The sequence below is a fragment of the Salvelinus fontinalis genome, chromosome 38 (assembly GCF_029448725.1).
Source record: "Salvelinus fontinalis isolate EN_2023a chromosome 38, ASM2944872v1, whole genome shotgun sequence".
Classification (NCBI taxonomy): Eukaryota; Metazoa; Chordata; class Actinopteri; order Salmoniformes; family Salmonidae; genus Salvelinus; species Salvelinus fontinalis.
In genome coordinates this window covers 17520455-17548034 of record NC_074702.1, presented here as the reverse complement: position 1 = coordinate 17548034, position 27580 = coordinate 17520455, and the positions used below count along the sequence as shown (strand labels likewise).

General features: G+C 44.1%; 1 protein-coding gene across 1 annotated transcript in view; it reads left to right on the top strand.

The window, feature by feature from the left end:
* The window catches only part of LOC129837593 (oxidation resistance protein 1-like), a 215484-nt gene that overhangs the window by 26623 nt on the left and 161281 nt on the right, over window positions 1-27580 (top strand). Inside the window, exon 2 of the mRNA XM_055903879.1 lies at window positions 13566-13653. Coding sequence (XP_055759854.1) covers window positions 13637-13653 — 17 coding nt within the window. The 5' untranslated portion in view covers window positions 13566-13636. The remainder of the gene's footprint in view (window positions 1-13565; window positions 13654-27580) is intronic.

The following is a 27580-nucleotide window of genomic DNA, read 5'->3' as shown; positions in this document are numbered from 1 at the left end:
GGTGGTGTTAGTGGGAGGGTGGTCATTGGGAGGGGGATAAAGAAGCGGGGATTGATTATGGTGGGGTGGGGACCTCGCCCTCAGCCTGAGCCACCACCGTGGTCAACTGCCCACCCATACCCTCCCCTGGACTTTGTGCTGGTGCGCCCGGCGTTCGCACCTTGAGGGGGGGGGTTCTGTAACGGTCCTGACCTGTTTTATGTTGTTTTTGTATGTGTTTTTGGTCAGGGCGTGTGTTTTGGGTGGGCAGTCTATGTTTTGTATTTCTAGGTTGGGTTTTGTGTTCGGCCTGGTATGATTCTCAATTAGAGACAGGTGTGTATCGTTTGTCTCTAATTGAGAGTCATACTAAGGCAGCCAGGGTTTCACTGGGGTTTTGTGGGTGTTTGTTCCTGTGTCCTCACAGGACGGTTGAAGGTTAGTCACATTTGTTGTTTTGTAGTTTTGTAGTGTCTTGTTTGCTGTTGTCATTAAACGATGGCTTATTTCCCTCAATCCGCATCTTGGTCCTATCCATGCTCCTCCTCGTCTAAGGGGGAGAACAACAATGACTGCCTTTACAGCCTGTGCTTATAGTTGTATTTCATTTATTTTATCCTAAATAACTCCCTAGTCCTTGTCGATGACAAGCATACCAATAACATGATGCAGCCACCACCATGCTTGAAAATATAAAGAGTGGTACTCAGTGATGTGTTGTGTTGGGTTTGCCCGAAACATTATGCTTTGTATTCAGGACAAAATGTTCTTTGCCACATTTTTTGCAGTATTACTTAATGCCTTGTTGCAAACAGGATGCATGTTTTGGAATATTTTTTTTCTGTACAGACTTCCTTCTTTTCACTCTGTCAATTAGGTTAGTATTGTAGAGTAACTCAAATGTTGTTGATCCATCCTCAGTTTTCTCCTATCAGAAACATCAAACTCTGTAACTGTTTTAAAATCACCCTTGGCCTCTTGGTGAAATCCCTGAGCAGTTTCCTTCCTCTCTGGCAACTGAGTTAGGAAGGATGCCTGTTTCTTTGTGAATCTGGGTGTATTGATACACCATCCAAAGCCTAATTAATAACTTCACCATGCCCAAAGGGATATTCAGCATCAGTTTTTTTATCCACATCAACCAATTGGTGCCCTTTGCGAGGCATTGAAAAACCTCCCTGGTTTATGTGGATGAATCTTTGCTTGAAAGTCACTACTCGATTGAAGGACCTTACAATTATCTGTATGTGTGGTACAGAGATGGGGTAGTCATTCAAAAATCATGTTCACAACTATTATTGAACACGGAATGAGTTCATGCAACTTATTATGTGATTAGTTATGCACATTTCTAATCTTGAAACATATTTAGGCTTGCCATAACAAAGGGGTTGAATACATTTCAGGTTAAAAACAAAACCATACATTTCAAAAGATGTCAACAAACAAAATTCCACTTTGACATTATGGGGTATTGTGTATAGATCAGTGACACACAATTCAGGCTGTAACACAACCAAATGTGGAACAAGTAAAAGTGTGAATACTTTCTGAAGGTACTGTATATTCTTATTCACATGACTCATATGTACTCTTATAAAAATAGAATACTTGTCGATGCGATCATGCGAAATGTCAACCTCAATCACAGTCATGTTCAGTGCTGAGATAAGATGTAACTAATACAGACATCGTACACACTCTCACTAAATCACATCCAATATCATACACATCAACCTACTCAGATTTACTACACACATAATATCTTGTCTCAATTTTCTAACATCTGTGGCATTGGCTCACAGGCAAACAGGCAAGGACATAAAACAAATATTGCTAGAACCTATTTCTTGAATTCTAAATATCAGACATTTGAAAGCTCAAATTTTGACCGTCATAATACCTCTGATGGTAGTAACTTTACAAGCACTAATTATGGTCAATTTAGACTGAGAATAGTATCTAGTTATGGTAAGGGGTGAAATAAATATATACACTTATAATTGTAACGGTTTAGCAGATTATTAAAAAAAGAAGATCAGTCTTTACATGGCTTAAAGAAAAGGAATATAACATATACTGTTTACAGAAAACTCACTCTACATCCTTAGATGAAGTTGTGTGGAAAAAGGAATGGGGTGGTGAAATAATTTTCTGTCATGGACAAAGGAATTCAAAAGGTGTGATGATATTAATTATCAAAAATATCGATCTGAATGTCCAAATAGTCAGGAATGATTTGCAAGGAAGGTGGATCCTTTTGAATATGAAAGTGGACGACAAAGAGATTTGGCTCATTAATCTATATGGTTCAAATCAGGACGATTCATACTTCTTCGAAAACATTTATACCAATTTATTGAACTTACAGGCAACAAACGATCAAATTATTATGGTAGGAGACTATAACACAGTGTTAAGACCTTCAGAGGTCATTCAATTCAATATTCATCCGTTTCTGGCTAAAGAGACAGGACTAACAAGGGAAATCCATGAACTAATAGTACAGGTAGATCGCAATAAAAACGATACTACAGAGATACAAAATAAGTTAGAGGAAAAACAAAAAGAACTTGAGGAACTTATTCAAGAACGATCAAATGTTATTTATTACAAAAATAAAGCAAACTGGATGGAATATGGAGATAAATGCACAAAATTCTTCCTGAATCTCCAATATAGGAACGCTAACAAAAATAATTTGCAGAAACTCATTACTGAAGACGGAGTCATATATGATTCTTCGAATGATATTTTAAAAGAGGAAGCTAATTATTTTAGGAAGATGTTCTCTTTTCCGTCTCATCCTCTCCCACTGAATGAAGATTACGGTAAGGAATTCTTTCCAAATAATATAAAAGATTGTTAGATTGTTTTAACTACTCCTATAGAAATGGTAGTCTGTCAGGTACTCAGAGGGAGGTCTGATTTCTCCATTATTAAAACAAGATCCAGATGGCAAATATAAAGACCCAGTCTATCTAAAAATCTGGAGGCCCCTTACACTTCAATGTTGTGATGCAAAAATACTAGCGAAATGCTTAGCACTCTGATTTTACCAGGTTTTGTTCATCCTGATCAGACAGGTTTTTTACATGGACGATACATTGGAGATAATATACGACAACTACTAGAAATAATAGAACATCATGAAACATCTAAGAAGCCAAGCCTGGTATTTAAAGCAGAGTTTGAAGAGGCATTTGCAAGACTGGATTTTATTTATAAATGCCTGGATTTCTTTCATTCTCTATTAAAATGGGTAAAATAATATATAGCAACCCCAGGTGTAAAATAGTAAATAAAGGTTACTTCTAGAGAGTTTTGAATTGTCAAGAGGAGTTAAACAAAGGTGTCCACTGTCACCATATCTAATCCCATATCTATTCGTTGTGGCCATCGAAATGCTAGCTATTAAAATCAGATCCAATAACAACATTAGAGGATTAGAAATCCAAGGCTTAAAACAAAGGTTTCAATGTATGCCGATGACTCAAGTTTTATATTAAGTCCGCAAGCTAGATCCCTGCAATGTCTCATTGAAGATCTAGATAACTTTTCTGTACTTTCTGGACTTAAACCTAATTATGATAAGTGTACAATATTACGTATTGGATATTTTAAAAATACAACTTTTACATTACCCTGCAGTTTACCTATAAAATGGGCTGATGGTGAAGTAGATATACTTGGTATTCATATCACAAAATATATAAATAAGCTCTCCACAATGAATTTCAATAGAAGCCGTGTAAATATAGATAAATAAATACATCTATTTATGGAAAAATTGCCCTGATTAACTCCTTAGTCATATCTCAGTTTACTCGCTTACTTATTGTAACGGTGCTTTAGCTCTTCCTCCTCCTCGGACGAGGAGAGGAGAGAGGGATCGGAAGACCAATGCGCAACAAGGTATGTAGACATAATGAATTTATTTACATACGAAGACGAAACGAAATACACTTGGATAATTACAAAACAAATAAACGACGTAGACAGACCTGGACGACGAACTTACATGAAACACGAAGAACGCATGAACAGGGAAAACTGACTACATAAAAGAAAGAACATAGAAACAAACCGAAAACAGTCCCGTGTGGCACAACGACATACACAGACACAGGAGACAACCACCCACAACAAACAGTGTGAAAACACCTACCTTAATATGACTCTCAATTAGAGGAAACGCCAAACACCTGCCTCTAATTGAGAGCCATACCAGGCAACCCTTAAACAAACATAGAAACAGAAAACATAGACTGCCCACCCAAACTCACGTCCTGACCAACTAACACATACAAAACTAACAGAAACAGGTCAGGAACGTGACATAACCCCCCCTTAAGGTGCGAACTCCGGGCGCACCAGCACAAAGTCTAGGGGAGGGTCTGGGTGGGCATCTGACCACGGTGGTGGCTCAGGCTCTGGGCGAGGTCCCCACCCCACCATAGTCAATCCCAGCGTTCGTCTCCCCCTACGAATGACCACCCTCATATTACACCCCCTAAATTTAAAAGGTAACCTTAAGATAAGGGGCAGCACCGGGACAAGGGGCAGCACCGGGATAAGGTAGCTCAGGACAGAGATATAGCTAAAGACAGAGAGGTAGGTCAGGATAGAGAGGTAGCTCAGGATAGAGGGGCAACTCCGGACTGAAGGGCAGCTCCGGACAGAGAGACAGCTCTGGACTGAGGGGCAGTTCTGGATAAATAGCCGCTCTGGACTGAGGGACAGCTCATGACTGGCTGACGGCTCCGGACGCTCATGGCTGGCTGACGGCTCCGGACGCTCATGGCTGGCTGACGGCTCCGGACGCTCATGGCTGGCTGACGGCTCCGGACGCTCATGGCTGGCTGACGGCTCCGGACGCTCATGGCTGGCTGACGGCTCCGGACGCTCATGGCTGGCTGACGGCTCCGGACGCTCATGGCTGGCTGACGGCTCCGGACGCTCATGGCTGGCTGACGGCTCTGGACGCTCATGGCTGGCTGACGGCTCTGGACGCTCATGGCTGGCTGGCGGCTCTGGCAGATCCTGTCTGGTTGGCGGCTCTGGCAGATCCTATCTGGTTGGCGGCTCTGGCAGATCCTGTCTGGTTGGCGGCTCTGGCAGATCCTGTCTGGTTGGCGGCTCTGGCAGATCCTGTCTGGTTGGCGGCTCTGGCAGATCCTGTCTGGTTGGCAGCTCTGGCAGATCCTGACTGACAAATGGCTCTAGCGGCTCCTGACTGACTAACGGCTCGGGACAGACGGGCGGCTCTAATGGCTCGGGACAGACGGATGGCTCAGACGGCGCTGGGGAGACGGATTGCTCAGACGGCGCTGGGGAGACGGATGGCTCAGACGGCGCTGGGGAGATGGATGGCTCTGGCCGGATGAGGCGCACTGTAGGCCTGGTGCGTGGTGCCGGAACTGGAGGCACCGGGCTAAGGACACGCACCTTCAGGCTAGTGCGGGGAACAACAACAGGGCACACTGGACTCTCAATGCGCACTATAGGCCTGGTGCGTGGTACCGGAACTGGAGGTACCGGGCTGAGGGAACGTATATCAGGACGAGTGCGGGGAGAAGGAACAGTGCGTACAGGGCTCTGGAGTCGCACAGGTGGCTTAGTGCGTGGTGCCGGAACTGGAGGCACTGGGCTGGAGACACGCACCATAGGGAGAGTGCGTGGAGGAGGAACAGGACTCTGGAAACGCACTGGAAGCCTGGTGCGTGGTGTAGGCACTGGTGGTACTGGGCTGGAACAGGAAGGTGGCGCCGGAAATACCGGACCGTGTAGGCGTACTGGCTCCCTTGAGCATTGAGCCTGCCCAACCTTACCTGGTTGAATGCTCCCCGTTGCCCGACCAGTGCAGGGAGGTGGAATAACCCGCACCGGGCTATGTAGGCGAACCGGGGACACCATGCGTAAGGCTGGTGCCATGTAAGCCGGCCCGAGGAGACGCACTGGTGGCCAGATATGTAGGGCCGGCTTCATGACATCCGGCTCAATACTCAATCTAGCCCTGCCAGTGCGGGGAGGTGGAATAACCCGCACCGGGCTATGCACACGTACAGGAGACACCGTGCGCTCTACTGCGTAACACGGTGTCTGCCCATACTCTCGCTCTCCACGGTAAGTACAGGGAGTAGGCGCAGGTTTCCTACCTGACTTCGCCACTCTCCCTTTAAGCCCCCCCCCCCCCCAAGAAATTGTTGGGGTTTTCTCACAGGCTTCCTACCGCGTTGTCGTGCTGCCTCCATACGCCGGTATCCCTCCTCGCACTGCGCCAGAGAATCCCAGGCGGGCTCCGGCACTCGCCCTGGGTTGATCGCCCACCTGTCGATCTCCTCCCACGTAGTGTAGCCCAGATCCTTTTCCTGCCTCCGAGCTAGCTCCTCATATCGCCGCCTCTCTGCTTTCGCTGCCTCCAGCTCAGCTTTGGGGCGGCGATATTCTCCTGGTTGAGTCCAGGGTCCCTTACCATCCAATATCTCCTCCCATGTCCACGAGTCCTGGTTCTTTATTTGCGCTCCCCCAAGCTGCTTGGTCGTATATTGGTGGGTGGTTCTGTAACGGTGCTCTAGCTCTTCCTCCTCCTCGGACGAGGAGAGGAGAGAGGGATCGGAAGACCAATGCGCAGCAAGGTATGTAGACATAATGAATTTATTTACATACGAAGACGAGACGAAATACACTTGGATAATTACAAAACAAATAAACGACGTAGACAGACCTGGACGACGAACTTACATGAAACACGAAGAACGCATGAACAGGGAAAACTGACTACATAAAAGAAAGAACATAGAAACAAACCGAAAACAGTCTCGTGTGGCGCAACGACATACACAGACACAGGAGACAACCACCCACAACAAACAGTGTGAAAACACCTACCTTAATATGACTCTCAATTAGAGGAAACGCCAAACACCTGCCTCTAATTGAGAGCCATACCAGGCAACCCTTAAACAAACATAGAAACAGAAAACATAGACTGCCCACCCAAACTCACGTCCTGACCAACTAACACATACAAAACTAACAGAAACAGGTCAGGAACGTGACACTTATGGCGCTGTCTACTCCTGATGATTAATTTTTCAAATCATATGAGCAAATTTTTTTTGATTTATCTGGGACGCTAAACCAGACAAAATAAAATTTGCCTATCTATATAATGAATATGAATTGGGTGGGTTGAAATTATTAAATATAAAAGCACTTAACCTCTCTCTAAAAGCTTCACTCGTTCAAAAGTTTTACTTTAACCCTAAATTGTTCTCAATTAGATTGCTAAGAAAGCTCATCCATTGTTTAAAAATGGCCTTGTAGCCTTTGTGCAGATTGCCATGTCTCATTTTCAATTCATTGAAAATAATACTTTTTTCAAAGTATCTCTCTTTTTCAAACAAGTATTGCAGAGCTGGCTACAATTTAAATTTCATCCCCCTGAAAGATAGAACAAATAGTACAAGAAATATTATAGCTGAACTCAAATGTGATGGTGTAACGGCAGTCGTAATCCTCCTCCTCGGACGAGGAGAGGCGAGAAGGATCAGACCAATACGCAGAGTGGTTAGTTTCCATAGTGATTTAATAATTAACAAAAACAATATGCGATACAAAAAAACTACCGTGACAGTCCTGTGTGGCGGAACACTGGCACAAGAACAAACACGCACAAAACACACGTGAAACCCAGGCTGCCTATATGATTCTCAATCAGGGACAACGATACAGCTGTCTCTGATTGAGAATCATACCCGGCCGAACACAAACATCCCAACATAGAAAATAACACATAGACAACCCACCCCAAGTCACGCCCTGACCAACTAAATAAATACAAGAAAAAGGAAGAACAGGTCAGGAACGTGACAGATGGTTGATAAAATACCTGTATTTATGGGAAAGATGTTTGAAAAGGGTTTTTTGTTCTTAAATGATATTGTAAATTGGAATGGTAGAATTATGTCCTTCATGGAGTTATCAGAATTGTACGGGAAGGTCTGCTCAATCCAAGAGTACAACCAATTGATTACAGCATTACCCCAAAATGGATGAGGCAGGTAGCAGCGGGAGGAGGTAGGGAACTGTTCTGTCTGCCCAATATAAAGGATCAAAACTGACGAAGGAATAAAAATAGCATAAATAGGAAAGTATACCAGCTTCATTTGAGGACCAGGATGTGGACAACTGTGCCATACAGATTGCAAAATAGTTGGGAAGAGATTTTTGATGTACCGACTCCATGTTACAGGGTGTGTGAGTTGATATATAAAACAATGAAAGATTCAAGACTTCGTGTTTTTCAGCTAAAATTATTATATAGAATTCTTGACACTGACAAAATGTTGAATATTTGGGGCATAAAATCATAGAAGCGCTGCAGATTTTGTTGTGAGGATACATAATCAATAGTCCATTTATTTTGGTATTGCCCTCAGGTAGCCTGTTTCTGGTCTCAGGTTCAGGAATGGCTGAAAATGCATAGCATTGATCTAAAATTGACCCTAGAAATAGTACTGTTAGGAGATCTGGAGAGACCTGCTCAGTCAATTACTAATATACCAATACTCTTAGTAAAAGTATTTATCTTCAACTCACAATCTGTGGATTCTATTCGATTAGATAGATTGAAATTGTACGTTAAAAATCACAGCATAGTTGAAAGATATGTGTTGCGTAGAAACCCAAAGTGGGTAGCAAGCAGAGATAGATGGGATGGGCTGAGGGAAGCTGATGATGGTCTAAATTAGTCTAAATTAAAAGTCTAAATTAAACATAATAAAAAGTATGTTTGAATGACACTGAGGGGCAGTGTTTTTACAACTAATGTCGGTTTGCCTGAGGCTGATGCCGTGCAGGTGTTTGTACACATGCATATACACACACTCTCATTCAAATAAACACATACAAGAACACACACATACATACATGTAATAGACATGCACACAAACATATACAGTTGGCATTGCTGTTATGAATTTAGTTGTCCTTGATGTCCTTTGTTTAAAAAATTATTATTATTATTATTATATATTTTTTTGCATTGTTTGCTGTTTTCTTCTGTCTTTAAATTTTTTCTCCTTAGTTCTTCTCTTGGTTGTTGGTGCATTGGGGGTTCTTGGGGGTGGGGAATGGAATTCATTGTACTTTTTATTTTTTATTCTTGGGGGGGACTGTGAGAGGGGTCTCGAATGGTTGAGGGGCAACTGTTGGGGAACTGTGGGGGGATCTTGGAGGGTTCGGGTTCACTTTTTTGGCCTGGTGGGAGATCTGTCAACGTGCCTTTGAGCAGGGCATTGACCCTGGCTGCTTCTGGGTGTCGCTCTGAATGGGAGTCTGTTGGATGACTGGGTATGATGTAGTTGTTGAGCGGCTTCACTGCATGTATATTGTATGTTTCGGATATTCACTAAAAATATATATATATATATATTTTTTTAATGTAACTAGTGACAGCAGTCTATGTGTATTTAAGATGGCTGTTAGATACAAAAAAGACAAAAAACAATTCGCAAAAATAGAAAACATTTAGTAGGAGCAGATAACATTATATTATAGCAGGCAACGTGTTTCAACGAACAGAAAGTTGTGATGGGTCAGCACTCAAAAAGATGTCGCATAAAGATTTCTTCATTATTCAATTTGTTGTATTATTTTCACTGCATCGGGGATAGAGTACACAGACGTTTCGGCTTTGCATCCTTCTTCAGTGTGTAAGTACAATTTTACTTTAATTCATAACAGCATTTGTAAAGAACAACCGATAAGCAGCAGGTGCTTCTAATCAGGGTTGCCACTCATCTACCAATCAGGGATGTGGCTTTCCTTGTCTACCTGTATACAAGTTAGTCACAAAGAAATCCAGAATTATAGGGTATAGGAGCGGGCACGAAGAGCAATTTATGAATCAATTACCTTAGGTGTCTGCTCACTTGAATACATTATATCAAGTCATGAGTTAGACCACCACAAAGGACATCAGGCTCAGCTGTTCATAAAAATGTGGAGCCAAAACATGAACAATATGCATAATGTGATATGGAGAGTGTTCTTGTATAACAGTCTACATTTGCCCTATAGAAAGAGGTGAAATCTAATTCTTAGTTTAAACCATGTAGAGATACAGAATTTAATTTATATATCCACATGGCTTCTCTTTGGAGTAATTTGTTGTCCTAATCACCTCTGTGTGGTGGAGGAACTTTTTCGATCTCAACGCAACGCAATTCATTAATAGAATGATTTTGTTCTATAAAGATAGTGGATTTATGTTCTCCAAGACGTACTTATGTCTGCCCATACCATAATCCCACCGCCACCATGGGGCACTCTGTTCACAACATTGACATCAGCAAACTGCTCGCTGACATGACGCCGTACACGTGGTCTGCGGTTGTGAGGCAAGTTGGAAGTACTTCCAAATTCTCTGAAACGATGTTGGAGGCAGCTTATGGTAGGGAAATTAACATAAAATTCTCTGGCAACAGCTCTGGTGGACATTCCTGCAGTCAGCATGCCAATAGCACGCTCCTCACATCTGTGGCATTTTGTTGTGTAATAATCATGCTGTTTAATCAGCTTCTTGATATGCAACAGCTGTCAGGTGGATGGATTATCTTGGCAAAGGAGAAATACTCACTAACAGGGATGTAAACAAATTCGTGCACAAAATTCGAGAGAAACAAGCTTTTTGTGTGTATGAAACATTTCTGGGATCTTTTATTTCAGCTCATGAAACATGGGACCAACACTTTACATGTTGCGTTTATATTTTTGTTCAGTGTAGTTTACAGAGAACTGTTTCATCTGTTTTTGCTGGGATTTATTAAGTAACTGGCTTTTGTTCAAGCTGTTAATGTCACGGATCCCTTTGGAACCTTCAATACACACACCTGGCCCCTATTCCCACTGATTGTATTTGTATAAGTGTGCCCTTTGATTTCCATTATTGTTGCTATGTCCGTTGGTCAAGTGAGTACCTGTGCTGTGTGTTTTGGCTTTCGTGCCATTGTGGATTGCGCAGATGATTACGGGTCTCGTCCCGTGTGATAATCATTGTGCGCTTGTGTTATTTATTTGAGGTACTCCTCTCTCTTTTGTTTGGGTTTCCACCCTGTGTGTTGTATACGTGTTTGTTTTTGTCTTCGTCCCCGTGCCTTTACATGGCACGTTGTAATTTGGGTGAAATAATAAAACTATTACACATTCCTGCGCCTGTCTCACGAATCATTCATACCAGCGTGACAGAATAATCAACCCTTAATGGAATGGCCCGTCTGACGACGCTGCGACTGGTCTGTCCGGCGCCGCCGCAACTTCGGCAGCGGCAACTGGCTTGTCTGACATCGACACAACGGGTCCATCTGACGACGCAACTTCGGCAGCGGCAACTGGCTTGTCTGACATCGACACAACGGGTCCATCCGACGACACAACTTCGGCAGCGGCAACTGGCCCGTCCCACAACGATGCAACTTCGGCAGCGGCAACTGGCCCGTCCGACGACGATGCAACTTCGGCAGCGGCAACTGGCCCGTGCGGCAACTGGCCCGTCCGACAACGATGCAACTTCGGCAGCGGCAACTGGCCCGTCCGACAACGATGCAACTTCGGCAGCTGCATCGGGTCCTGATCGACCCGCACTGCGTTCCTGTGATTGTCCTCGAGGCCAGTGTCGTTGCGCTGCACAAAAACCCCTATTACGCATTCCTACGCCTGTCTCCCGAATCATTCATACCAACGTGACATTGAACTTGTTTTTGAGCTTTATCAAGCCATGTTTTGGGGTTTCCTCTCAAGCGGAAATGCTCAAGGAGAGAATTTGATTGTCTATCATATTCTTCCTCTGTGTCACAGATGCGATGCTGGCTATGAAGCTGGCTTACTGGTAAACTTCATGTTAGGGGGAGATGGTGATAACTATCAGCTGTCAGTATAGTAGTTTTATCTGTAGGTTTTCTGTAAACTGTAGTACTTAGAGATTGTCCCTTCTTTGTAACAAGTACACTACATCTAAGAAATGTATAGAGGTAATGTTCTTTTCCATAGTGAAGGAAATGGATTGTATTCTAGAGTTAATGTAGTTAAGCCATTTGTGTAATTTAATTCTGTAACCTGTCCAGATCATAAAGCAATCGTCTATATCGTGTGTCCAATATTTAACATGATCTTTGTAAGGATTATTTTCATAAATAAAATCCAATTCGAATTTCCCCATGAGGAGATGTTCGTGTTTCGACCAAACAGGTCTTCCTGATCCAGTGTTGGATGCTGTATGACGCAACAATACTTTCCTAACAAATACAATAAAGTCCTCATGATCATCATCAACATGTGGTGACCATGTCGTAACCTAATAATAGCCAATAATATCCCTCTGATGCCGAATGGATGTGACCTTTAACCTAGTTGTTTGGTCTCTCTTCTGTCAGAGATAATGCCAGGGGCTTTTAACAATGTCCCAGAAATAGCTGAATAATCCTTAAGCTGAATCCTCTGAGCTGAATTTATACCAAGTTTCCTTTGTAATAGTCCTCTAAACCAGGGTTTCCCAAACTCGGTCCTGCCCCAGCACTATACAGCTGATTCAAATAATCAAAGCTTGAAGATAAGTTGGTTATTTGAATCAGCTGTGTACTGCTCGGGCAAAAAACTAAACGTGGACCCAGGGGGGGCCCCAGGACCCTGGGAAACCCTGCTTTACAAAACTATCTGTTCTAAACGATTTACATGAGCTCTTATTCATAATGCATATATTACAGTACATAATTGAGTAGAGTACGAATGATTGTGCGTGTGTGTGAGGGGTTCAGTCTTTCTGCATCCGACTATAAATGTAAAGATACTCTAACCACACTGGTTTCACATCATCCTTTGGTGCTGAAGAGTGGCAGTTTCACTTGGGCTGAATTCCAAATCAAGCTGCTACCCTAGAGCTAAACTGAGCTGAGTGGCCCTGTCAGTCAATCAGTCAGGCAGCCTCAGTCCCCTCCCTTCTTCTCTCCTGCTCCCCCGCTCTTCTCATTACAGACGAGAAGTTGAGAAGTGAGCCCCACATGGATCTGTCTCCATTAATTATTGAATCGTCTCCTCCACTGTGGTAACCTTTACAGAGCATGACAGGGCAGGAGGCTAAAGTCCCAGACATTATACTGGAGGGGAGGAACACACAGAAGCAGAAGAATATGTATGGATATCTGTGTGCACCACTTTGTATTACTCATTCATTTACCCGTTCAGACGAGGTATAGTAAATGCAGAGTGACCTGTTGAAGTTGGCATGGTATACTGCACCTCCTGTATAACAATGTTGTTTTATAAACCATTGCTGTGTTTTGTGCACTGTGCCCCTCCTCTAGCTGCCTAGTCAGTCTTCCCCTATCAGTTTGAGGGCAGGTAATTGGGGTTGTTTGGGGGGAGTGTTCGGTCATGCTACCTTGACAGCTCCTGGGTGACACTGGCGTGCTTAAAATCTCACTGTGTGTTTGTGTTCTGTCTGTCTGTCTGTCTGTCTGTCTGTCTGTCTGTCTGTCTGTCTGTCTGTCTGTCTGTCTCTTTCCCCTCCTCTCTCCCGCTCTCAGGTCTACAGTCTGAAGGCTCACCCTCTCACCTAGAACGACCCTCTGAACAGCAGCAACAAGACATCGCCAAGATGTTCAGCACCAAAAGGTCAGAATGGCGTCACAGATTTGACCTGGGGGGGCTGTCACAAATCTCAGGGCATTTTAAAATGGCTTTGTCTGATACAAACTAACATTTCATGTCAGCTGTTTTTGTATTTTTGCTATGTCTTGGAGCTGAATTTGACTTTAGAGAGAAAGAGACTTTTCAGTTCAGGTCAATACAAACTTTATTTTGCCTCTTTTCAATCACAAATAATGCGAGATTAAAGGTGCCTAATTTATTCATAGTTCCATTTGTTTCTATTTGAGTGTTTCTTCTTGAAATATAATGTTATTGTTTCCATAAGACATGGAGACACATGCACACACATACACACACAATCAGACATAATCTGTAATGAAATGAAGCCAGGCATTAGTATTGCAAAAGAGATCATTAATTGCGTGTGGATTACATCCTGAAATATAATTAATATTCACCACTGGAACTCCTCCCTCATATTTTCAGAAGTATAAAAACACTCCCAGAATAAAATCAAACTGCCTAGCTTGAATAATCCCATAACAGTGCATGTTCTAACAGGAAGTTACAGCTAGTTCACAAAAATATATTAAATAATGGTCAAAGGCACCTTGCCTAACATCAGTGTTCAAAGAAAACCAATGGGAGTTCTCTGCCTTAAACGGTTTCTAAGAGCTTTGTCTAAATTATCCCCACATCATGTCAAATGCATGGTGAGAAAACTATTTTGTACTGTGTTGAATGCTTCTAGAACGTCAACTTGCTAATAGAGGGCTTTTAAGATAAGTACCTTATTAACTGAAATTAACTGAAATGTTAAGCTCCCAACCGTTTTGGTCTGGTGGGGCGAAATGATACCCATTTTCCTCACAACATGTGAGAGGTACCATCCTGAAAATTACCTTAATTATCTTAATAGAAGATTAGAAGATTTTCTATGACGTTTTTTTAAATAAAAACGGCATTGCGACCTGATGATAATACAGTATATGAACATAAGATAATGTAATATAATATAATCAAGTGAAGGTGAGATGATTCACAAGGTGGATGAATCCCTTGATGATGAGTTCTCCTTGATTGAATCGTCCCCTTCCCCACTGCTCCTCAGAACCCCGTCATATCATGCTAATGACACAGCACACTCCTTTCAGAAGCGACACTCTCTCTCCCTCTCTTTACAATCAAGCCTGGGCATACTGTACTCTTCATATGTATACCAGCTGATGGAAATAATGCTCCCATCAAGGCCTAACACATTCCCCTGCTTACCGACAAGCCCACTTCATTAATGTCCAACAGCCTCTGTCACATGTAAAACAAACAGCCCGGTGTTGGTCATCAAATAACAAATCAATGTTGGTCATCAAATAGATTTTTCCTGAATTAAATAATGTATGAAATTGACCTTTTCTGCTTCCTGTTGCTACGTTGTTAGCCTCGGGTGGAACCTTACTGTATTTGTGTCATTACAATGATTTATCAACGTAATTCAAGTCAAGATTTTTAAGCACCTTGAACCTATTTCATACCAACAAACATTAAAACGTTGGAATTGTATTGTTGTTGTTTCTGTTGCTCTTGTGGTGGTTGTGTTTTGGCTGAGTGGCATATGAATGGGTTTTGTTCCTCTTTGTCCCGCCCTGAGACAAATGCTGTGCTAAAATTAAGATTCAATACTGTTTATTATGATTTATAGACAGCATAACATACTGTACATGGTGTCAACACACAGGGGGAAGAGAGGTTTGTCGTGATTCTAGTCATGCATATGAAATGCATATAATTATGATCAGGTTGAGTAACGTATGGTAAAACTAAGATACCTCACTGTCTTCAAGGGGACTGGATCAACAGAACAGATGACACTGATATGCTGAAAGTTAATATTTTATAGCAGCCCATCTTGAAAATTCACATTCTCAAACTCATTCCCATTTTTCTGAATATGAGGCAAAGCGTATTTCTTCTGCTAAACTGCTGAATGAGCAGTCTGTCTGAATGAGCATCTGTCTAAAAGTCTGAGCTGCAACTGTGGATTTATTTATATTGGTTATCCATCCTTGCCTATTCCCCCCCCCCCCCCCCCCCCCGCGCCGCACACACACACACACACACACACAAACACAGTCACTGAAGCGTCCATCTGCATACACACAGAGACTTTAATTAAAAGTATTTCATTAAACTTTAATCAGTCTCACGTCTGACATAGTACCTTAGTACCTCTGACATAGCTACCTTGCATTTTATTGGAATGAAGTCTGGAACAGAGGCGAGGATGATAAATCTAGAACCTTCCCTTACCTAGGGAAAACACATTAGCCCTGTCTGTCTTTGATTACATTTACTATAACTTCCCTCCGATACTAGATAGACTGTTTTACTGTTATGGATGGGCCTAGAGCCTCAGAATCCAGTCACAGCTTAATCGGTCGTGTTTATACATTCTCATTAAAAGATAACTTGAGCCCCGTTAAATGTAATCTTTCATCCAAGGGAACATTTATGGAGCGGAGAGCTGAATTACAGTTTTGTATCCAACTCATTAAATCTTTGCCCCGAAAGTCCTACGCTAACGAAGCTATAGCTATAAATCTGGAACGGGGGGAACAAAGAGAGGTCCCTATAATTCTCTCTGAGGTTGATGTCATTTGTATCTGTATTCTGTCTGGGGATATGCTCCTCTAATGAGGATGGCCAGTGTTTACATGCCAAAATAGTTTGAGACGAATGGACGTTGACGAGAGGAGAGTCGAGTGGATCCAACCCCGGTACCACCTCCACTCCTCAGCTCATTATTCAGCCATCATGCTGCCGTGCCCAAAATGGTCCTGACACAATATTGACACAACCATATTTTTTTTATTTTTTTTATTTCACCTTTATTTAACCAGGTAGGCTAGTTGAGAACAAGTTCTCATTTGCAGCTGCGACCTGGCCAAGATAAAGCAAAGCAGTTTGACACATACAACAACACAGAGTTAGACATGGAATAGACAAACATACAATCAATAATACAGTAGAAAAAGTCTATATACAGCATGTGCAAATGAGGTAGGATAAGGGAGGTAAGGCAATAAATAGGCCATGGTGGCGAAGTAATTACAATATAGAATTTAAACACTGGAATGGTAGAATGTGCAGAAGATGAATGTGCAAGTAGAGATACTGGGGTGCAAAGGAGCAAGATAAATAAATAAATACAGTATGGGGATGAGGTAGTTGGATGGGCTATTTACAGATGGGCTATTTACAGATGGGCTATTTACAGATGGGCTATGTACAGGTGCAGTGATCTGTGAGCTGCTCTGACAGCTGGTACTTAAAGCTAGTGAGGGAGATATGAGTCTCCAGCTTTAGTGATTTTTGCAGTTCGTTCCAGTCATTGGCAGCAGAGAACTGGAAGGAGATGCGGCCAAAGGAAGAATTGGCTTTGGGGGTGACTAATGAGATATACCTGCTGGAGCGCGTGCTACAGGTGGGTGCTGTTATGGTGACCAGTGAGCTGAGATATCAAATAAAAATCTAATTTTATTTGTCACATACACATGGTTAGCAGATGTTAATGCGAGTGTAGCGAAATGCTTGTGCTTCTAGTTCCGACAATGCAGTAATAACCAACAAGTAATCTAACCTAACAATTTCACAACAACTACCTTATACACATAGTGTAAAGGAATGAAAGAATATGTACATAAAAATATATGAATGAGTGATGGTATAGAACGGCATAGGTAAGATGAGGTAGATGGTATCGAGTACAGTATATACATATGAGATGAGTAATGTAGGGTATGTAAACATTATATGAAGTGGCATTGTTTAAAGTGGCTAGTGATGCATTTTACATACATTTTTACATTACTAAAGTGGCTGGAGTTGAGTCAGTATGTTGGCAGCAGCCACTCAATGTTAGTGGTGGCTGTTTAACAGTCTGATGGCCTTGAGATAGAAGCTGTTTTTCAGTCTCTCGGTCCCCGCTTTGATGCACCTGTACTGACCTCGCCTTCTGGATGATAGCGGGGTGAACAGGCAGTTGCTCGGGTGGTTGTTGTCCTTGATGATCTTTATGGCCTTCCTGTGACATCAGGTGGTGTAGGTGTCCTGGAGGGCAGGTAGTTTGCCTCCGGTGATGTGTTGTGCAGACCTCACTACCCTCTGGAGAGCCTTACGGTTGTGGACGGAGCAGTTGCCGTACCGGTGATACAGCCTGACAGGATGCTCTCGATTGTGCATCTGTAAAAGTTTATGAGTGCTTTTGGTGACAAGCCGAATTTCTTCAGCCTCCTGAGGTTGAAGAGGCGCTGCTGCGCCTTCTTCACCACGCTGTCTGTGTGGGTGGACCAATTCAGTTTGTCCATGATGTGTACGCCGACGAACTTAAAACTTACTACCCTCTCCACTACTGTCCCGTCGATGTGGACAGGGGGGGTGCTACCTCTGCTGTTTCCTGAAGTCCACGATCATCTCCTTTGTTTTGTTGACGTTGCGTGTTAGGTTATTTTCCTGACACCACACTCCGAGGCCCTCACCTCCTCCTCCCTGTAGGCCGTCTCGTCATTGTTTGGTAATCAAGCCTACCACTGTATTGTCGTCTGCAAACTTGATGATTGAGTTGGAGGCGTGCATGGCCACGCAGTCGTGGGTGAACAGGGAGTACAGGAGAGGGCTCAGAACGCATCCTTGTGGGGCCCCAGTGTTGAGGATTAGTGGGGTGGAGATGTTGTTACCTACCCTCACCACCTGGGGGCGGCCCGTCAGGAAGTCCAATACCCAGTTGCACAGGGTGGGGTCGAGACTCAGGGTCTCGAGCTTGATGACGAGTTTGGAGGGTACTATGGTGTTAAATGCTGAGCTGTAGTCGATGAACAGCATTCTCACATAGGTATTCCTCTTGTCCAGATGGGTTAGGGCAGTGTGCAGTGTGGTTGCGATTGCATCGTCTGTGGACCTATTGGGGCGGTAAGCAAATTGGAGTGGGTCTAGGGTGTCAGGTAGGGTGGAGGTGATATGGTCCTTGACAAGTCTCTCAAAGCACTTCATGATGACGGAAGTGAGTGCTACGGGGCGGTAGTCGTTTAGCTCAGTTACCTTAGCTTTCTTGGGAACAGGATCAATGGTGGCCCTCTTGAAGCATGTAGGAACAGCAGACTGGGATAAGGATTGATTGAATATGTCCGTAAACACACCAGCCAATTGGTCTGCGCATGCTCTGAGGACGCGGTTGGGGTTGCCATCTGGGCCTGCAGCCTTGCGAGGGTTAACACCTTTAAATGTTTTACTCATGTCGGCTGCAGTGAAGGAGAGTCCGCAGGTTTTGGTAGCGGGCAGTGTCAGTGGCACTGTATTGTCCTCAAAGCAAGCAAAGAAGTTGTTTAGTCTGTCTGGGAGCAAGACATCCTGGTCCGTGACGGGGCTGGTTTTCTTTTTGTTGTCCGTGATTGACTGTAGACCCTGCCACATACCTCTTGTGTCTGAGCCGTTGAATAGCGACTCTACTTTGTCTCTATACTGATGCTTAGCTTGTTTGATTGCCTTGCGGAGGGAATAGCTACACTGGTTGTATTCATGTTTCCGGTCACCTTACCCTGATTAAAAGCAGTGGTTTGCACTTTCAGTTTCGCACGAATGCTGCCATCAATCCACGGTTTCTGGTTGGGGAATGTTTTAATAAACGCTGTGGGTACAACATCACCGATGCACTTGCTAATTAACTCGCTCACCGAATCAGCGTGTTCGTCAATGCTGTTGTTTGACGCAATGCGGAACATATCCCAGTCCACGTGATTGATCTTGAAGCGTGGAATCAGATTGGTCGGACCAGCGTTGAACAGACCTGAGTGCGAGAGCTTCCTGTTTTAGTTTCTGTCTATAGGCTGGAAGCAACAAAATGGAGTTGTGGTCAGCTTTTCCGAAAGGAGGGCGGGGGAGGGCCTTGTATGCATCACGGAAGTTAGAATAACAATGATCCACGTTTTTTACCAGCCCTGGTTGCACAATCGATATGCGGGGCCAGCCAACGAGAGCGTACAGGTCGCAGTGGTGGGTAGAATATGGGGCTTTGCTGACAAAACCAGTGGGTTTGGCGATGAGTATGAAGCGAGGGCCAGCCAACGAGAGCGTACAGGTCGCAGTGGTGGGTAGTATATGGGGCTTTGGTGACAAAACGAATGGCACTGTGATAGACTGCATCCAATTTGTTGAGTAGAGTGTTGGAGGCTATTTTATGAATTACATCACCAAAGTCGAGGATCGGTAGGATGGTCAGTTTAACGAGGGTATGTTTGGCAGCATGAGTGAAGGATGCTTGCTTGCGAAATAAGAAGCCGATTCTAGATTTAAATTTGGATTGGAGATGTTTAATGTGAGTCTGGAAGGAGAGTTTACAGTCTAACCAGACACCTAGGTATTTGTAGTTGTCCACATATTCTAAGTCAGAACCGTCCAGAGTAGTGATGCTGGACGTGCGGGCGGGTGCGGGCAGCGATCGGTTGAAGAGCATGCATTTAGTTCTTCTTGTATTTAAGAGCAGTTGGAGGCCACGGAAGGAGAGTTGTATGGCATTGAAGATGGTCTGGTGGAGTTTAGTTAACACAGTGTCCAAAGAAGGGCCAGAGGTATACAGAATGGTGTCGTCTGCATAGAGGTGGATTATCGAATCACCAGCAGCAAGAGCGACATCATTGATGTATACAGAGAAGAGAGTCGGCCCTCCGATTTGACTCACTGAACTCTATCAGAGAAGTAGTTGGTGAACCAGGCGAGGCAATCATTTGAGAAACCAAGGCTGTTGAGTCTGCCAATAAGAATGTTGTGATTGACAGAGTCGAAAGCCTTAGCCAGGTCGATGAATACGGCTGCACAGTAATGTCTCTTATCGATGGTGGTTATGATGTCGTTTAGGACCTTGAGCGAAGCCGAGGTGCACCCATGACCAGCTCTGAAACCAGATAGCATAGCGAGAAGATATGGTGGGATTCGAAATGGTCGGTAATCTGTTTGTTAACTTGGCTTTCGAAGACCTTAGAATGGCAGGGTAGGATAGATATAGGTTTGTAGCAGTTTGGGTCTAGAGTGTCTCCTCCTTTGAAGAGGGGGATGACCACGGCATCCGTGGTCGAACAGGCTAGTAATAGGGGTTGCAACAATTTCAGCAGATCATTTTAGAAAGAGAGGGTCCAGATTGTCTAGCACGGCTGATTTGTAGGGGTCCAGATTTTGCAGCTCTTTCAGAACATCAGCTATCTGGATTTGAGTGAAGGAGAATTGGGGGAGGCTTGGTTGAATTGCTGTGGGGGGTGGAGGGCTGTTGATCGGGGTAGGGGTAGCCAGGTGGAAAGCATGGCCAGCCATAGAAAAATGCTTATTGAAATTCTCAAGGATAGTGGATTTATCGGTGGTGACAGTGGTTCCTAGCCTCAGTGCAGTGGGCTGCTGGGAGGAAGTGCTCTTATTCTCCATGGACCTTACAGTGTCCCAGAACGATTTTGAGTTTGTGCTACAGGATGCAAATTTCTGCTTGAAAAAGCTAGCCTTAGCTTTCCTAACCGCCTGTGTATATTGGTTCCTAACTTCCTTGAAAAGTTGCATATCACGGGGGCTATTCGATGCTCATGCAGAACGCCACAGGATGTTTTTGTGCTGGTCAAGGGCAGTCAGGTCTGGAGAGAACCAAGGGCTATATCTGTTCCTGGTTTTACATTTTATGAATGGGGCATGCTTATTTAAGATGGTGAGGAAGGCACTTTTAAAGAACAACCAGGCATCCTCTACTGACGGGATGAGGTCATTATCCTTCCAGGATACCCGGGCCAGGTCGATTAGAAAGGCCTGCTCGCTGAAGTGTTTTAGGGAGCGTTTGACAGTGATGAGGGGTGGTCGTTTGACCGCAGACCCATTACGGATGCAGGCAATGAGGCAGTGATCGCTGAGGTCTTGGTTGAAAACAGCAGAGGTGTATTTAGAGGGCAAGTTGGTTAGGATGATATCTATGAGGGTGCCCGTGTTTATAGATTTGGGGATGTACCTGGTGGGTTCATTGATAATTTGTGTGAGATTGAGGGCATCAAGCTTAGATTGTAGGATGGCCGGGGTGTTAAGCATGTCACAGTTTAGGTCACCTAGCAGCACGAGCTCTGAAGATATATGGGGGGCAATCAGTTCACATATGGTGTCCAGGGCACAGCTGGGGGCAGATGGGGGTCTATAGCAAGCGGCAACGGTGAGAGACTTGTTTCTGGAAAGGTGGATTTTTAAAAGTAGAAGCTCGAATTGTTTGGGTACAGACCTGGATAGTAAGACAGAACTCTGCAGGCTATCTCTGCAGTAGATTGCAACACCGCCCCCTTTGGCAGTTCTATCTTGTCGGAAGATGTTATAGTTAGGGATGGACATTTCAGGGGTTTTGGTGGTCTTCCTAAGCCAGGATTCAGACATGGCTAGGACAACCGGGTTGGCAGAGTGTGCTAAAGCAGTGAATAAAACAAACTTAGGGAGGAGGCTTCTAATGTTAACATGCATGAAACCAAGGCTTTTACGGTTACAGAAGTCAACAAATGAGAGCACCTGGGGAGTAGGAGTGGAGCTAGGCACTGCAGGGCCTGGATTAACCTCTACATCACCAGAGGACCAGAGGAGGAGTAGGTGCGTTCGTCGGTTGTGCGTTCGGAAAAGAGAGTAAAAGGAGCAGGTTTCTGGGCGCGATAGAATAGATTCAAGGCATAATGTACATACAAAGGTATGGTAGGATGTGAGTACATTGGAGGTAAACCTAGGCATTGAGTAATGATGAGAGAGATATTGTCTCTAGAGACGTTTAAACCAGGTGATGTCACCGCATATGTGGGAGGTGGAACTAAATGGTAGGTTAAGGAATATTGAGCAGAGCTAGAGGCTCTACAGTGAAATAAGACAATAATCACTAACCAGGACAGTAATGGACAAGGCATATTGATATTAGGGAGAGGCATGCGTAGCCGGGTGATCAATAGGGGTCCAGTGAGTGGTTGGGCTGGCTGGAGACACGGCGATTCAGACAGCTAGCAGGCCAGGGATAGCCAGCTAGCAGAAAGGCCTTAGAGGGACGTCTCGACGGAGGAAAGTCTGTTTTAGCATCCGCATGCGGTGACGTCAATAGACCAGTCGTGATGGATTAGTAGGGTTCCGAGTAGCAGAGGGGTCCAAGTCCAATTGGCAAAATAGGTATAGTGGCCCAAGAAATTGGCTGATGGATCTATACAGCTAACAGTCCAATATGCTCTAGACAGCTAGCGGGCCGCGGCTAGCAGATGGGCATTCAGGGGACATCGCGATGTAGGGGCCAGTTGAGTACCCCCTCGAGCAGATTACGTCGTAGGCCAGTCGTGAAGGATCGGCGGGGTTCCGTGCCCCGTACCGGCAGTAGAAGGGGTCCGGGTATTGTAGCCCAGGAGTGGCTGATGGGCCTCTTTAGCTAGCCGGGAGAAAGGCCCTAGCATGGGCTAGCTCCAGGCTAATTGGTGCTTGCTTCGAGACCGACGTTAGCCAGGAGTAGTCACTCGGATAGCAGCTAGCTAGCTGTGTTGAACCAGGTGAAAATGTCCAGACATATTTCAGCTCCGATAAGACCTCAAATCTCCCCAAATCCTCATTATATCCCTCCTGGGGCTGGACGAGGTTGTCTAATTCCAGTTTTGGGTCATTCGTGGCCTCTGATTGTTAATTCGCGGCTGTTTACTGTCATGGGTTTCATCCCAAATGGCACACTATTTTCAGAGAATTGGTCGAAAGTAGTGCACTATATGGGGAATAGGGTGCCATTTAGAACACACACCTTGGAGCAGGAACAGGAGGAAGCTGTCTGTCCTGTATGTCCTGTTGGTTTACGGCTCTGTCTCTGTCTGTTTGTTGAGAGGCCTTGCTAATTATCTGTTGATGTCTGTAAGTTGAGAGGCCTTGGTGATGCTCTGTTGCTGTCTGTTTGTTGAGAGGTCTTGGTGATGCTCTGTTGCTGTCTGTTTGTTGAGAGGTCTTGGTGATGCTCTGTTGCTGTCTGTTTGTTGAGAGGTCTTGGTAATGATCTGTTGCTGTCTGTTTGTTGAGAGGTCTTGGTGATGCTCTGTTGCTGTCTGTTTGTTGAGAGGTCTTGGTAAGGATCTGTTGCTGTCTGTTTGTTGAGAGGTCTTGGTGATGCTCTGTTGCTGTCTGTTTGTTGAGAGGTCTTGGTAAGGATCTGTTGCTGTCTGTTTGTTGAGAGGTCTTGGTGATGCTCTGTTGCTGTCTGTTTGTTGAGAGGTCTTGGTAAGGATCTGTTGCTGTCTGTTTGTTGAGAGGTCTTGGTAATGCTCTGTTGCTGTCTGTTTGTTGAGAGGTCTTGGTAAGGATCTGTTGCTGTCTGTTTGTTGAGAGGTCTTGGTAATGCTCTGTTGCTGTCTGTTTGTTGACAGGTCTTGGTGATGCTCTGTTGCTGTCTGTTTGTTGAGAGGTCTTGGTGATGCTCTGTTGCTGTCTGTTTGTTGAGAGGTCTTGGTAAGGATCTGTTGCTGTCTGTTTGTTGAGAGGTCTTGGTGATGCTCTGTTGCTGTCTGTTTGTTGAGAGGTCTTGGTGATGCTGAGTCAAGCTGTCAAGCTTGGAGCTATAATTGCTTCCAGTGTGGGCTGTAATGAAATTACAACAACAATATGAGTGGGACTCATATGTGGGACTCACAACTCATATGTTGTGGATGGACACAGACACAGACTGAGCCTAGGGGTCTGTTTAAATATGTTTGATGCTTTAATATGGCTAAGTGGCACTGAGTGTGAATAACTGACAACTTCACAGGTGGGATGTTCCATGGATATTCAGCATAGAGGAAAACATCTTCCTGAATCGATGTACCTGATTTTCTCTCTATCATTCACAACAATGACTCAGAGTAATGTATTCCTGTATTCCCTTTCTTCGATAATGAACATGATTTAACATGTTCTATTTGACCTTGACAACTTTGTTCCCCATGACATTACAGACTACATACGTCAGCCAGAAGAAAATTTGCCTACTTGATGTGTCACATCATCAAAACATCTACCGTAATTGCTGGACTATTAAGCGCACCTGAATATAAGCCGCACCCACTGAATTTAAAAAAAAAAATGTATTTTGTACATAAATAAGCCGCACGTGTCTATAAGCCGCAGGTCCCTACCGGTACATTGTAACAAATGAACTTTACACAGCCTTTAAACGAAACACGGCTTGTAACAAAAATAAATAGGCTTTAACGAAACACGTCTTGTAACAAAAATAAATAGGCTTTAACGAAACAGGCTTGTAACATTTTTTTTTTTTTAAATAGCAGTAAACAGTAGCCTACCAAGAAAGTCCTTGGTCACTATCTTCCTCCTGTGCACTGAAACCACTGAAGTCATCTCCTTTGGTGTCTGAGTTGAATAGCCTCAGAATTGCTTCATCCGATGTTGGATCGTTTTCATTGTGCTCTCCTCACTTTCATCCGGAGGCAAATTCTCGCTGAGCTCATGCTGCCCTCTTCAATACGCAGCAGCTCCACGCTGTCAGGACCCACTGGCAGACTTGACCATAAGTCGCTCTTCGCATGCGGCCCGTTTTAGTGAAGGATTTCTCCCCACTTGTCATCCAAGCCTCATTTTCTAGTTCGGGCCATCTGCTTTTCTTTCCTCTGAAAGCTTTTGTTGTCTTTTTGCACTGAGTCCGTTCCTCACGCTGCTGTTTCCAACGTCTTATCATCGGCTCATTAAGGCCAAGCTCCCGTGCAGCAGCTCTATTTCCTTTTCAAACAGCCAGATCGATCGCCTTCAAATTGAAAGCTGCATCATATGCATTTCTCCGTGTCTTTGCCATGATGAGGGTGACAAAATGACTACCGTAATCAGAATGATGGAAAGTTTGAGCGCGCTCCATTTACGTCACATTATGTGACGGTGCTCAGTTTTTTGGCAGCATGAATTTTTGAAAGCGGGAAAAATCCATAAATTAGCCGCGTCATTGTATAAAGCGCAAGGTTCATAGCGTGGGAAAAAAGTAGCGGCTTATAGTCCGGAAATTACGGTAGTTAGGATGTGTGGCATCATCAAAACTTCTAGTTAGGGTGTGTGACATCATCAAAACTTCTAGTTAAGATGTGTCACATAAGCAAAACTTCTAGTTAAGATGTGTCACATCATCAAACATTCTAGTTAGGATGCGTGACATCATCAAACATTCTAGTTAGGATGTGTGACATCATCAAACATTCTAGTTAGGATGTGTGACATCATCAAACATTCTAGTTAGGATGTGTGACATCATCAACACTTATAGTTAAGGACTCCATAAGAAAGGGTATGTAATAAACAGAATAACAGATACAACATTGACATCCCCCTACCCCACCCACACATGAATGCAAACACACACATACACACACTCCCAAACACACACATACACACACACTCCCAAACACACACATACACACACTCCCAAACACGCACATACACACACTCCCAAACACACACATACACACACTCCCAAACACGCACGCAAACCCCTTGCACTTAATTAGTTATTTATGCAGAGGTGGGGGATAGGAGAACGGTCCCCTGGGATCACCAGAGGGGATGTTTAACCCCCTGCCAAGGCCTGCAGGATGAAGAGACCACTGCGGTAGCTCCGATTTCTCCGATTGCTCTGACGCCTGGCCCAGGCGTCCTCACTGACCTTGGGAATCTGGGCAACAAAGTACATGTAGTTTGTACATGAAAGACATGAAATCATTGAGATGCAGGTCAGCCAGCCTCGTCATTTAGAGAGGATTTATGTTGGGGGGTGTTTGTATTCATTAATTTGAACCCTCTTCTTGTGGTGCTGAGCCTGGCAACAGCGGCAGCAGCATAGCAGCTCATAAGGAGTGACTACAGTAGTGTTAGCTAACATGGGGAGTAACAGCAGCACTAGTACTGCCTGAGGACAGCTAACTCTGAGGGAATGTGATGAGGGAAGAGTTTGACTCTGAGAGAGGAAAGAGACCTATTAGGTGACAGTATCGTTTGTCATGGGACACATCATCTCTGTGGCTGTAGATTACATTTTAGAATTCAGAACCTGAGGAGGGCAAATATGATGTGCGGTTGCAGTCTGTCCTTCTCACTGTCTCACTGTGCACAAGACTAGGATATAAAGATAGACTAACAGTAAAATAATATGCCATATGAATTAGGGCTGGGAATTGCCAGAGACCTCACAGTACGATATTATTGGCTCCCTATTTAAAACGAAAAGAGAACAAGCTAAGAAGGAAAAATACTGGAGTCTAAATTAAAAGAATATTGCGATATTGTCAAAATGATTTGCCAACCATTGTCAAAAATAATATCCCGATATTTGACCGTGTTGACCCCCCCCCCCCCCCCATTATTAATATGAATTAGAGCAAACTATTCAAGTGCATTATGTCACGCTCACATTCACCGTCATCACTGATATGCAGTGTATCTTTGTCGGCTAAAACCCCTGATCAATTCCTCTGAAAGTGCTGTGGAAAAGTACTATCAGATACTGTAATGTGTTGTGGGTCTTACTGCTTATTGATGGACAGCAGAAGCAGCAGGTGTGGACTGACTTAAAGTGTTCCATTGATCTGCCAGGCTATTAATGGAACATTGTTGTCTACGTGTCTCACGTGTCTCACGTTGTCTACCACTGGTGCCTTATGTACCTGGGTTGACTGTGAGAAAATGTGTTTGTGCTGCTTTGTTAACTCCTACGTGGCCATTGTTAGGTGACAATGTCCATTGTCACCGGACCACATCCAGTGGATGGGTGGTGATTGGAGGGTTTAAGATCAGACAATGTTGGTGCAGGAATAAAGCACGACAGCAGCATATATCGAATATAGCCTTCTCTTTCTTATTTCATACCTTTACACTCTTGATCATGGACATTAAGGCTTTGGCCTGCTCCTAATAA